Raw genomic sequence first — 14,714 nt, forward strand, 5'->3', positions numbered from 1 at the left:
TTTTACCACGTCGAGTGTCCTAGCCAGTAGACGCAGAGCTGAGGTCGACTGAGTGTATATACGGTATATTTATTATACTGCATAAAATACTCATTATGTACTATCTCTGTCTATTTTTCATAACAGTGTATATCTAAAGATGGCACTAAAAATGTAGAACAGAAACGTGGATATATGAGGAATAATAAAAAAAATGAAGGCCATATTTGTCATTGCCAGTTTTCCACAAATATTATTTTGCTCAAGGATTGTCTCAAAAAGAAGAAAAGAAGGAAGAATTGTACACCTGGGAGGCATATTGACCATATTAAGGCCACCACGTGAATTTGGTTGCATAATATGTCATAATAACTTCAATAAAAAAAAAAAAAGTCAACCTTCTATTGCTGTGCGTATGATGAGGTGTAATTTTTCTCAGCTTGTTTCAGCTTTCTATCAAAGCCATATAGCAGTTACTGTAGTACACAGTATAGTAACACCACACTCTCCATGGAGCACCAGAAAGCATATTTTATTATGGAATTAGTCAACTACTGTACATTTAGTCAAGATTTTAATGAATATTAATTACAAATTAGATGCTGACAAATTACATGCACTACACAATAACTCATTGTGCACTGTTGAGCAGTAGACTAATTACTAATTATCTTTAACATAAGTTATGAAAATATGTAATTGTAGAAATTGAGTATGCAAATTGTTAAATTGTGTACCCAGAAATATTGATACATTGTACATATATTTGGTTTAGGGTACAAACGATAAGATTTTCGTGGGTCCTGGCACAAAATCTATCACAAATGTCCATAAATTGATGTTTTTACAGCACCATGAGCACAAGCTCAATGCACCAAGCATACTCCGTGTTCAACCAACCACTCCAAAACGATGGCAAGTCCTGCTTTAAACCAATCACAGACAGATATAGCAGTCAGATATTCTGCAGGCGGCACAGAACAGACTGTATTTTGCCACATTGCCATAATTATACTTTTGAATGTGGTATGAATTAGAGTTACGTAATGTGAGCTCATAAAAAATAATTAAAATGTAACAAAAAAAAAATGCTTTAGTGTTAATGAGTATCATGAACATTTCTCAAACATGTATTACTTTACTATTTTCGACTACATTATTTTCATTCTTCCCAGTCCTTTTGGGTATCTTTCTAAGTCACTGTCCGCCATGACTGCCATCATCAAGTTAATGCGTGAGTCTGCAGAAAATGTCCATATGGAAAACACGGACGGCGGCGCAAACATGATTCTGGTGGCACTTTGGGGCAGAGATGTGGTGTCGACCTATTTTTGTACTTGACTCATCTGAGTTATTATATAGTACACACACGCACGCACGCACACACCACAGTGACAACAGTGAAAGCTCGAGGAAGCAGAAAATCTGCTGAAAAAGACCACTGAGTTACTTTGGACAGCCTGTGTCCCACTCATGGCGCCCACCTTCACTGTGGTCCATTCTAAGAGCTATTAAAGGAGCTAACAGCCATCAATCGGCCCATTTGGACAGCAGCGAGTGGGTGGATTAAGTGGATGGAGTGGATGGCCTCTCCTATTGTCTTGCTCTATTTCGTCCTTACTGAACATTCTTTTCAAGTCAGTTTTAACTGCTTACTCCTTTATTTCTTTACCTTTTTTTTTTTACATACAGTACCTACAGTGTTATGAAAAATTATTTGTCTTCCTGATTTCTTTTGCACATGTAAAACACTTTGTTTCAGCTCATAAAGCCAGTTTTGTTATCTCACAAAGACAATGCAAGCGCATATAATCTACAAAAGAAAAAAACAAAACATTATGACAATATCCAAATAAACCCCAGAACAAATGAGACAGACACAAAGTGATTGAGATCTATCAATCTGGTTTTAATGCCATTTCCATGGCATTGGGACTCCAGCGAACCACAGTCAGAGCCATTATCCGCAAATGGAGAAAACAAGGAACAGAGGTGAACCTTCCCAGGCGTGGTTGGCCAACCAAAATACCAAGAGTAGAACGACAACTCATCTGGGAAGTCACAAAAGAACCCAGAATGACATCCAAAGAAATACTGTACTCCCTGGCCTCAGTTAAGGTCAATGTTTGCGACGCAACCATAAGAAAGACACTGGGCAAAAATGCCATCCATGTAAGAGTTCTCAGGCAAAAAACTACTGCTGACACTTTTCAAGAAGCATTTTGATCATTCCTTGGACTTTTGGATAAATACTCTGGACAAATGAGACAAAACTGATCTGATTTTTTTTGGAAGGTGTGTTACATCTGCTGTAAAATTACACAGCATTTGATGAAAGAAACTCATGCCAACAGTCAAACAGTGCTGACAGTGTGATGATCTGGGGCTGATTTCTACTTCAGGACCTGGACAACTTGCTGTGATTAATGGAACAATGAATTATGCTGTCTACCAGAAAATCCTGCATGCGAATGTCCAGCCATCAATTCGTGCCCTCAAACTCAAGCCTTCTTTCATTATGCAGCATGACAATGTCCCAAAACATACTACCGAGTCCACCTCTGAATGGCTAAAAAGCACTAAATGAATGTTTTGGAGTGACCAAGTCAAATTCTGGATTTAAAATCTAATTGGGATGCTGTGGTATGACCATGAAAGGGCTTTTCATGTTCAAAAAGACTCCAATAAAGCTGAGTTGAAAAAATTCTGCTTGGAAGAGCAGGCCAAAATGTATCCACAGCGATGCAAAGGACTCATCACCAGTTATCACAAACACTTGATTTTGTTATTCCGTCCAAAGGTGGCACAGCCAGTTACACTATTAGGTTCAGGAGCCAATTACATTTTCACATAAGGCCAGAAAGCCACCCCACCCCCCCCCCCCCCCCCGTCCCCAATGAATAACATCATTATTGAGAAATTTTATGTGGGTGGTCTTTGTGTAAAATTTAAGTATATATTTATATGTGATAAACGTGCAAAAATAAATAAATGAATAAAAATCCAACATCAGGAAGGTGACAAATAGCTTTTACTGCACTGTATATCCTTGCCGCCTGGCAGTGCACTTATGTCTTGGACCTGTTTGACTGCTATCTGTGTGTATGGAACAGAAGGAGGTCTTAGAGACAAAGAAATCAAATTGTCTGCTAGGGCCTAATTCCCACTGACATCCACTGCAGGCAGCTAGTCTTTCTTTACCAGCATCCTGGAGCGAGGAAAGGGGAAGAGGAGGAGGACATGGTGGTAGGCTATCGAGGTGTGTGTGTGTGTGTGTGTTTGTGTGTGTGTGTGTACAAGAGAAAATAGAGGGGGCAGTTGGATTAAGTCAGATACTGACACCCTGTACTTCTTGCCACAGATCAACCTGCGGCAAAGAGCTCTCTCTTCAGCATGATTTTCCAACACACGCACACACGCAGGCACGCACACACACACACACACGCACACGCACACACACCACACACACACACACACACAGACAGACACAGTTAGAAAACTACTTTGCTACAATAAAGTACAGGCGTAGACTAAATTCATGTCTGCCCGAGTACCGCCAGCCGAATGACCTGCAATCCTTTGTGACAGCGTGAAAGTGGAAGATGTCGACTCTTTCAAGTACCTAGGCTACTCCTTCGTGGAGACCGGACAAGGCACCGCCAATATCAACGATCGAATCACCCATGCCCAATTGGCATTTGCCAAATTACAGGCCTCCCTGTGGTCGCTGAGAGATCTCACTGAGGATAAAGGGAATGATCTACCAAGCTGTGGTGTGAGAGATTGCTGGTGAGAAAAGCTGACTTGAGGAAACTAGAAGTCTTTGAGCAATGACTGTCTCCGGCACAGCCTTTACTGCCCCGCCTTGAACATATCTCATCAGCATCCCTCTGCCACTTTGTTCTCTCTGTTATTCTCCTTTAACGTTGCCTCCAATGGTTTGGTCACACCACCTGCCCATCCCCTGGCGAACTTATGAGGGAGGTCTTGTAACCGCCCCCCAAACCTGGGCGATTTGGGTCGGTGGCCAGCCGAAGACTCAGAATACGACACTCAAGGATGACCTAGCAGGCATCATCTGCTCTCAAGTTGTCTGCCTCCGCCTTTGGAACAGGTAATGGCTGATCATCGCCTGTGATACGGAGCAAGATCACTGTGCTTTGGCTGCTTCTGTTCTGGACACCAACCAGGCCAATGAAGACATTGGCTCAAACCGGACCAGGCGAACGCAGTTTTAACAACAACAGCAATTCCATATGAGAATGCTGCAAAGAACAGAGTAGAAACATGACAATCATATTCCAGTTCGTTTCTTGTCCTGGTAATTTAACACCCCATATCATAATGATCGGCCCACATGATTTTTCTTATAATTGACATCTTTTCGTAAAATCATGTACATACCTGCAATGAGACAAAGCCCATTAAATGGGTTCATAAAAGGAGACCTCCAGTCTTGTCAGTTTCATTACATTTAAATGACATCATGGGGGTATTGATTGTCTTCTGGCTGGGACGAAAGCAGGTCAGCTAATAGATGACGCTTCCATATTTAGAGATAGGAGAAAGCTTTCGACCCGCATCTTCAGCAGAGAAGCGCAATTAACTAACTGATGTGATCATCAAATGTCACTTTAATTTTATGTCGCTTATTTGTGTCAAACTTTGTTTCGAAATGGACCAATCTGTAAAGATTTTTATCATAGGTTCATATGTCAATAACAATAACACACAAAGCACTTATGCCGCTGTACCCAAACAAAGGTGGACCAAAGGGGTTTGTCATCACATGAAGAGCTCTATTCCAAAATACTATGCGGTGAACCCTCACTATTTGCAGGGGTTAGGGACCAAGCCCTGTCTTGAATTGTGAACATTTTAGTGAGTAATGAATGCCCTCAAACATTTTTTTTATAATTGCTCATATTAATAGTTAAACCCTAAATATAACCCAAAGTGATCATCCCAAAACACTTTACTATAATTTTAATCTAATCTCATAGCATTATTCTTACAAATAAATAATTTACAGATTATTTTAGTCGGAAAAAAATGCACCGCAAGTGAGAGGATGCTGGTGTGTATGTCACCTCCTTGCATCCTGTAAAACTACCAAGTGCTACTTTCCTATCAACCAGTTTGCTACGTTTTTGACTCAGTGATACATACTCAAAAAATGTTAAATACTGTACATCGCAAGCTACCATTTATCTTTAGTTGGGTACTTACTGTTGAGCGGCTGGCCATTACCGGCTGATCGGATGCCAAAAGCGATCCACACCTTTCTCTGCATCATCTGGAGAGGTTTACTACTCTGCTTTCTCCTGTGGCAACCCAAGAAGCCTCGCTTACCTGTCAGACCTCTAATGGAATTTTCCATCCAGCTACTGTTCACTGTCAAGCTGGCCGGCTATTAGCAGGCAGCAACGCCTCCGCCAACATGGAGCCTCAGAAGGAGCAAGGCGTTTGGGCGGCATCTCAGGACGTTACAGGGAGTGTACAAAAAGAGGTGGATAGGCCCCAGTTTTCAGCGAATAGTTAGTTGTAAGTTAGGGTCAACAGAAAAACTAGAGAGTAGGTGAGTGACTCAACTTTTGTTGTTGTTGCGACTTTCGCCTTATCCCATCAGGGGAGAGGGGATTACCGTGGTAAAGTGGTTTGCAGAAAGGGCAAGAGGTTTTTATGTTGGAACCTGAGCACAAACCTTTCTGTGTGCATTTTAATGTTCTCCATGTGCTCGTATGTCTCCAGCTTCCTTTCACAGACCAAAAAACGTATAGTATTTCAACAAAAATATACGGACACACTTCCACCAGTCATGTATCCAGGCGCGACTTTGACGTGTTACCAACCCTTTTATGTATCAGTCCTCACAATCGTTACCACAGCAACTTATGCTGACAGGGCAGTACAGAGCGCCAATGTGTTGACATAACAAATCCAGTCTGCCCGCCATAAATGACTGCAGAAAGCAGTTTCAGAATTCAGTTGGCATAAGAAATGTGAACAAGGCCAATGTGTCAGACCTGTGATTGCCACGAATGTCAAAAATCTGAGAGTACTGACACCTCTGTCAAAATGAAGCTCCTCAATTCACTTGAACATTGTTCCTTGCCACCAAGATGCCACAAAAGGGCAACAAAGTAATACTTTTTTGCTTTGGCTTGAGCACAAAAAGTGAAAAGGTGAGTTTTTCCAGACAGTGATGGAGGTTAAGTTAAAAAAAGACTGCGAATAGGTGAATTTATGAATAATGAACTACAACTAGCCTATGCAGGGGTACATAAACAGCAATCATTTGTTGTTAAATTAGGGGTGCCGTGAGTCGTTGTGTATCAATTTTAGTTTGCAGCACAGATGAAAGCACAAATACGGTAATAAGGGGCGCATGTTACTCTGGTGACAGATATTTTAGCATTCCCAGTTCACAACAGTTTTCAAGTCATATTACTACTATGTAGTGTGAGCAGGTTGTTGCTCTTGTGCAGTCTGCACAGTGTTAGCACTTCGATACTAGCCTTGATTTTCAGCAGGCGGAGGAATCATATGAGTGTGATTCTGAATTGAAGTTGTGTTAAGTGCTTACATACAATAATGATCTTATATTGAGCTTCATGGTCAATTTAACTTCACAAATATCAATGATTAACACACAGTTACATGACATGAGGCTCAGCACATGTTTTTCAGGTTGAAACAAACTATGCGCTATGACGTATGTTGTTGACACTATGTTGATGCTAAGCAGAGCTCCCATGGGGGCGTGAATCCATTCTGGTCCTGTCTGGCTCTAGCTCCGAAAATGCACTCAACATGTGGATCCTATGCAGAGGCGGGTAGAGTAGCCAAATAGTGTACTCAAGTAAGAGTCCTGTTACTTGTAAGTAATATGACTCAAGTAAAAGTAAAAAGTAGTCCTCCCAAATAATACTTGAGTAAGAGTAAGAAAATACTCAGTAAATGGTAACTTCTGATTTCTCAGAGCAGGAACGTTAAATAAAATACAACTAAACTATAACTAAAAAAAATGTGAATGTGTGCATATGTGTGTGTGTGTGCATGCGTGTGCATGTGTGTGTGTGTGTGTTTGTGTGGCGTGCGCGGGCTAACTAATGTGGGCCAATAATGCACAGCCAAAACAACAACAAAAACATCTGAAATTTACCCCAAGCTGTTTTCTCAATTTAGAATTCGGCTGGAATATCCATGTTTGGGCAGACCGGGCCAGGTAAATAATGCAATGCATGAAAGCTGTTGTTTTTGTCATCTGAAATATAAACACAGTCGCGCGACATTACCTTCGATGGGATCGATGGCCTTCCCAATATGCATGTATGTAAAGTATGCGGCATTCGAACTACTCGGACAAGTAAAACTGATCCAAAATACTACTTGAGTAAATATAACGGAGTCAATGTAACGCGTTCCTACACACTTCTGCTCCTATCTTTTCATAACATGCAGGGTTCACAGAAGGTAAAGTGTTTTGCAAGTGGACACAATATTTCAGTTTCAGTTTTACTCCCAGACAATGAAAAGGGATCGGATCAAATTGAATAATTTGAAAATGTTTGACAGGCGCATGTCTTGAAACTATTTTTAACTCTCCTTATGTCACATGTGTTTTTTGATGTTTTTGCGCGGGTGAACTAATGACAGATTTCCTCAATAAAGATGTTGTTAGAGGTTGAAAAAGAGAGAGAGAGAGAGAATTTGCAGCCCGGGTTTAGCCTGCCGGCCCCTCAAACCTCTTTTACCAAATTATTTTATTCTGGTCGAGGTGATTCTTCAATGAGTAGTCCCGATGAAAAGTTAAAACAATTTATTCGAAAATACATAGTCAAACAGTAATGTTGGTGAAAGTTCAGCGCTGGGCTCTCCCGCACGTGGAACAGAACAGCGTTCGTACGAAAGAGAAGCTTTCGTCCGCTTGTTTTGTGGCCAAAACTGCTTCCTGTCATGACGTCTTGGAGTCTCGGACCAATCCTAGCTTTGCCTCGGCGTCCGGGTGTGTTCGGAAACTCAGTCCGACGCCTCGAGTTTGCGGAACTCAGAGATAGAGCATGCTTCATTTTGTAAAATGTTGTGTGTTGTGGTTTGTGCAAACAAGCAAGCATGACAGTGGAGTAATGTATTGGAAATGTTTGTACGCAAGAGGTTTACTAATGTGCCATACTGCAATGTGGGATTAGGAGTTGACATGTGTAGTGTGCAAATAATAACTTAATTCCAATAAAACAATGAAAAGTAGATACATTAGTTAGTGCGCTAAGTGACAGAATTCTTCTAATAGCAGTGTTCACATGCAGACATTTAAGTCAGACAAATATTAAAACCTGTGTGTGTGTGTGTGTGTGTATAAGAGCTGCATATAATTGCTCATTGGCAAAGCTAAGGTCAAATAGTATATATATATATATATATATATATATATATATATATTAAAACACCTGTAAAACCAATTTTACACTCTAATCAAAAGAGAAATATAAGAAATTGTATGAAAACATTCAGGTGCACACACGTCCCTTGGATGTGTAACACGCCTGGTACATTCAGATATTGGGGTACAAATCCCCAATATACTGTATGTTGACGAATATGGGAGGAAGGGATTCAATCTATAAACCTGTATTAAAGACGACATTTGCAAGAAAATATTGCCATAAAGGACTATTTTGAGATAGACGTGAGATGAGCATAGGCTTCCCTGTTTTCAGATGCACATGTTGTGAGAAAGACAACAAAACAGGGGCCATCGCTCCCTACTTTTCCCATCTGGGGGCATGTTGTTGTAATTTAACCACGACCTCACTCACATTGTCACGTCCCGCTGCTGCCCCGATGTGGCATTTGAATGTCATGGCATTCAATTTAACCATGGATTAACTCCTCCACAAAAAAAAAAAAAAAAAAAAGCATTGATTATGAGGTACTACGTCAGAATCAGAATCTCTTTATTGTCCCTTAAAGGGAAATTGGAAATTGGTGTTGCAGCAGGAGCATAAAAAGGAAAAGGTACACAAGACAATATAAGCAGTGAGAAGACTAAAGTCAAAAAGTCAGAAAAAAAACACAATAAAGAAACCGCGTCCTCGTATACAATATCAGTCCGGAGCTCCTACCAAATACATATTGATACTTTCTTTGTATAATGCCAAAATGTATTTAAATTTAAATCATGTACAAGTAAATTACACATTTTCATGTAATATTTTAGGGAGGTGATATACTAATATTAAACAGAATATGTCAATAGACTGAATAAAATAAAGCAATGTAAATACAATTTTGTGATTTACTTGATTTTATGACATCTCTGTGTTTTACATGTGCTCCGCAACATATGAACAGGATTGATTAATTGAAACAACTACTGCTGCCCGAAACTGAAAAGGAAGACACACACTTGTTGTTTTGCGTTGCGCCGCCAGATGTATGCCAAAGGATTCAAATTTTCAAAAAATTCTAAATGAATCCAGAGAAACCTGTGAGTGAGAAGGAGAAATTGAGTGGATGTCGTGAATAGTTGCACAGAAAAGATGCCACGACTTTTAAATAGACAGATTGGGAATCAAAACGAACGCCACCATTTGGTTTGTTTTCTCATTGGTATAATATTAATGTTACATCTAGATTTATATAGCTGTGAGATATGTATAAATTGCTCGTTGGGGCTTATTGAGCAAAACATAATGGCTAGCCTGCTAGCTACCGTCAGCTCTACGCTATCCATTCCGCTGTCAAACGAGCACATCCGTGCCATTAATTTGCGCAACAGAAAGGTCACATCATTAGCCAGTGCTTAAATGATCAAGTTCACTGTGTCTGGGTTTCCACCACATCTATTTATGTTAGTTGGAATGCATATTACAGCTAGTGTTCGGTCTCCCGTGCAAGTAATTAACCTCACCTAACACGCCCCACGACACTTGATGACACATTCAAACTGGTGAAGAAGACAGCTTTCATTATTTAACACATTTGCCGTTTTCTCTCACGCTTTGCCTTGGCCAAATGGCATGCAAGTGTTTTGTTTACTAGTGACGCCATCTCCTTTTCCACCCGGAAGTACGTCTGACGTCATGGTGAATTTGCGTGTGAGCGAGTGAGCTGAACTGCATTCAAGACACCAAAATGTGACAGTGTGTAAACATCGGGTGCAATACATTGAATCTCCTCGACCCTGAACACTATAAGATCTATTTAAAAGAATGTAAAAAAAAAAAAAAAAAACCGAATAAATTGAATTCACATATGATTCTATGATGCAATGACGGGAACCATCTACGAGCATATAGCTAAACTACTAGCGAGACACGTCTGACAACCACGTCGGCTGTGAATTCGCGTTTGAATTTGGACAGAACTGTCAAAGCGTTGTGTTAACTGTGTCGCACGTCCGACAATGGCGCAGCTCCGTGCGTACGTGATGTTATGACAATTGATGTCGACACGTGCTAACTAACGTGCGAAACGCTCCACGTCGGTCATCGTTCAAAGTCAAAGGAAGAAAAAAGATATGCGTTCAAAGAATTGTGTACCATTGTACATTATTTCAGTGCTAGTTCACAGGTTGACTCGGTATAGAAATTTGAAGATTCCAACAGAACCATCAGAGAATACTGCGGTAAGCACCGAAATATTCTATTAATATATAACATTAAGATTCTCTTAAATAGTTGAAAAATAATCAATTAGCAATACTACATACAATACAAAGAACACACACACACACACACACACACATATATATATATATATATATATATATATATATCATACAATGTAATAGTGAGAGTGACTATCTATGGAAAAGAGCAACTGTGGGGCACTACTGTGTGCCCGACTTGAAGTGGTTTTAACCACTTAACGTAGGGCACACGCATAACATAAATGGTTTTTGTCATTGCAAAAGAGACTTTAAAAAATGAGAGACCCAACACATGAGAGAAAAATGGTGTCGAGTGTGTCTCAACCTTTATTGAGCCAAGGCGCAATACTTCTCCCGAAGAACAATCTCACAGCACTTGAACAGACAAAAATGTCACTATATAAAAACAATGATCTCGATTCAATTTAGGCTACTTTACTTTCTTAATGTGCAATCTGGGTTGTGTTGAACACCAAGCCAGGGGCTTCACTAGGTTTTGGAGAGCCCCCAGGAGATGCAATGAACTTTATAGATATTCGATCTCATTAGCATAATAACTGTCATTTCAACAAATATTTATACTATACACCTGTGACACATACTATAGTATCATATAAATAGTATTTAACTCTATACTTAATAGAAAAGCAGTACATTCAAGACAAAACAATAGGTTTTCTAAAGCAGACCACAACACTATATCAACAAAATAAGCCCATAGCAGTTTAGATTAATTATAACTTATGTTTTTTAAATAACTGAATTTATATTGTATATATATATATATATATATATAATATAGTAAATATAGTAAAGGAACAATAGTAACAAGACGTTTTTCTCTCTCAAACATGACGTGCTGAGGCAAGAGGTTCTTGTTCAATGAGTGCAAAAAGGAAAAAAACAAACTCAAACAGTAAATTAGGTGTATAGTTCGTATGAAAAGGCTATTTAGAGCATAGCTGGGGCATATTTCTCAAATATTTGATATTTTGTAATAATAACCACAACTTTTCAACAGGAACAATTAAAAACCAACATTAAAAAAAAATATATATAATAAATGCCAGTTGCAGCGCTATGGCAGACATTTTATCCCTTCTCAACATTGCTGCTAAGTTGCACTTCCAAAATTAGGACGGAAAACCTTGTCATGATACTGGCTGTGCCAAGCCTCAGCAGTGCCGTACATGCCCACATTTGTGTTTACATTTTTTTTCTTTTACAGGCCTTCACAGTCCTCCTACGGCCGCTTTGGTGTTGGTGAGCACCAGAAATATTGCATTACTAAACCAAGCAAAAGAGCTGGCTGTCAAAAAAAAAATGTAGTCTTTGTCAGCGTAAATTGCAATCAGTGATATAACGCTGAGATGATCTGATATTGTGGTATGGGTTTGACCCCATGGCTGGTCCGTGGAGGTTTTCCTTTTAAAAATTATAATTTAAAAAAAAACATACAAATTTTTTTTCGGGGGCCTAATAATATTTTAGGGGGGCTGCAGTTGAATGAAAGAATACTCACTTGGTTAATTTGGGTTAAATATAAATTTACAATTGTGAATGATTGTTTGTCTATATGTGCCCTGCGATCAGTCCGGTGTGTGCCCCCCACCTCTCACCCAAAGCCAGTTGCGATAGGCCCTAGGTCACTCGCGACCTGAGGACATTAATTTATGGACAGTTCCACAATGGATTCGAAATAAAACAGTTGCTTCTGCATTTGGGAATTTCAGCCATTTTATGTTGGCTACACCAGTTTTCTTATCGTTTGTAGTTAATTTTCCATATACTGTACCTGTTGGTGTAAATATTAGACCAACCAATTGTACATGAGAACGGAACCGCAGTGTCATCTGATTGTTTTTAATATTTACTGTTTTATCAGCCCCAATGGAGACAGCTGAAGACCAATCAGACGATGTGGGGGGAATGGAGGCAGAACACGAGGCAACAGAGCCGCTGGATGGAAATGACCAAGCGGCAAACGATGGTGAAGAAAACTATAGCACTGAATTGTTGAGCTAAAGCTTAATACAGTTTCAGGTCCTCAGTTGTCCAGATTTGTTTGGGCCGGGGCTAATACTGGGTCGTGCTGACGTCACCAGGGAACAGCATGGGTCAGCCCGGCCACACTATATACTGTGAACACCAAGCGCCCTTATTCCATGCAGTGGCCATTCAGCAGAATTGCCACTTCCTCATTCACAATAATGTGACCAAGTTCTACAAGTACTGCGTGTAGTTAGCCACCAACCTATGCCCACAATCACTTGGGTGTGCCACGAGAGAGAATGTGCTGTGAAAGAAGGCATGTGTTGAATCTGATTGACAGCTGAAAGTTCTGGGGAGGCTAGGTTTTCAGAGCATTCAGAGACACGCCCAAAGAATCAGAACGCTGAAAGAATGTCTCAATTCTTGACCATTTGGAAGCCTGATTTCACATACATTTCATGTAGGATACCTCCATTTTCTTATAGTTTGTAGTTAATGTTTCATGTTGGTGTAAATATTGGACCGACCAATTGTATGTGAGAATAGAACCACAATGTCGTCTGATTGTTTTGAATGTTTATTGTTTCATCAGCCCCAATGGAGACAGCTGATGAACAATCAGGCAATGTGGGAGGAACTGAGGCAGAACAGGAGGAAACCGAGCGGCAGGATGGAAATGACCAAGCGGCAAATGATGGTGAAGAAAAATATAGTACGATATTGTTGAGATATAGCTTAAAAGTGTTTTTCACCATATCAGTTGTCCAGAGTTTTCGGGTGGAGCTAAAAGAGGGTTGCGCTTGAAGTCACCGGGAAACCGCACGAGTCAGCCCGCACCCACAATAAAAACACCAAGCGCCCTTATTCCATGTGGTAGCCATTTGACAGAATTGCCACTTCCTTATTCATAATAACTTGATCCAGTTCTCGAAGTGCTGCGTGCAGTTAGCCGTCAACCTATGGCCACAACTAAAAAAAAACCCAAACATCTTCCCTGAAGTGTAATGTATTTTGTGTTATTTGGGCCACAGTGTCTCTGCCGTTTGCTCCTACGACACGTGATGCGTAGTGAGGCAATGGTGAACTGGATGGGATCCGCCGCCCCACGCCAGAGGTCCAGCGCAACAGCGTTAGGGTCATCAGCCACACAGTTGCCGTTGCACGTCGTGGGGCGAGGAAGGAGGAGGGAAAAAACCATGAGGGAGACAAGTGCAGAGGCTGCGCCACGTGTGCCACGAGAGTGTGCTTTGAAAGATGGCACATATGTGATTGACAGCTGAATGTTCTGCAGCGGCAGGGTTTTGTATGGTATAAAAAGTTGATTCATGGACAGTTCCACAATGGATTCAAAATAAAACAGTCGATTACTCTGGGCTACTTTTTTTTTTTTTTTTTTTTTTGACAAAGCCATTTTATGTAGGATACATCCATTTTATCATAGTTAGTAGTTAATGTTCCATATGCATATTGCCGTAAATATTAGACCATCCAATTGTACATGAGAATGGAACCACAATGTGATCTGATTGTTTCATCAGCCCCAATGGAGAGAGCTGAAGACCAGTCAGACAATGTGGGGGGAATGGAGGCCGAAACCGAGCAGCACGATGGAAATAACCAAGCGGAAAATATGTCTCCATTTCCACAGGTAAATGTTTTGGTACCGTCAACATACATTGACAATGTTTTAGGATCTTTGGTATTGTTGTTTTAACCAAATAACGAACACAAATTTAGCATCAAAGTCAATGTCTTTAACCTTGCACTGGTCATCGTTGTCACAGGATCAGCCTGAATCTGAGCCAGATGATGTGGGCCCACAGCCAGAAAGCAGTGGTGCTGAAGAAGACCCTGATGTGCACATACAGTCTGGTCTGGGTCTTACAAACACCACTGGGTTATAAAGCTATTGATCAGGATTCAATGCAAGTTAATATTTTTTTTCATTATTGTTTCAGAGCAGGAAAATGTTTCCCAAGTTCTGTCACCGCCCTACCTTATGAACATAGTCGACGAAAAGGAGAATGAGGAGCCCGTTACAAAAGACAATGATGAAGAAGAATTTGTTGTTCTTGATGCTGCACATGTG

At 40.4% G+C, this 14,714-nt stretch overlaps 1 protein-coding gene across 6 annotated transcripts in view; it reads left to right on the plus strand.

The window, feature by feature from the left end:
• The window catches only part of LOC133476535 (coiled-coil domain-containing protein 40-like), a 74,020-nt gene that overhangs the window by 48,577 nt on the left and 10,729 nt on the right, over positions 1 to 14,714 (plus strand). The window contains exons 1-7 of one of the 6 annotated variants that reach the window (XM_061770058.1): positions 10,230 to 10,609; positions 11,862 to 11,896; positions 12,519 to 12,623; positions 13,218 to 13,322; positions 14,164 to 14,273; positions 14,410 to 14,497; positions 14,584 to 14,711. In XM_061770058.1, coding sequence (XP_061626042.1) covers positions 12,524 to 12,623; positions 13,218 to 13,322; positions 14,164 to 14,273; positions 14,410 to 14,497; positions 14,584 to 14,711 — 531 coding nt within the window. In that variant the 5' untranslated portion in view covers positions 10,230 to 10,609; positions 11,862 to 11,896; positions 12,519 to 12,523. Of the gene's footprint in view, positions 1 to 10,229; positions 10,610 to 11,861; positions 11,897 to 12,518; positions 12,624 to 13,217; positions 13,323 to 14,163; positions 14,274 to 14,409; positions 14,498 to 14,583; positions 14,712 to 14,714 lie in introns of those variants that run through there. The other 5 variants (XM_061770059.1, XM_061770054.1, XM_061770057.1 and 2 more) reach the window with 5 other exon arrangements.

Source organism: Phyllopteryx taeniolatus, chromosome 4 (genome assembly GCF_024500385.1).
Source record: "Phyllopteryx taeniolatus isolate TA_2022b chromosome 4, UOR_Ptae_1.2, whole genome shotgun sequence".
In the NCBI taxonomy this organism is placed as follows: domain Eukaryota; kingdom Metazoa; phylum Chordata; class Actinopteri; order Syngnathiformes; family Syngnathidae; genus Phyllopteryx; species Phyllopteryx taeniolatus.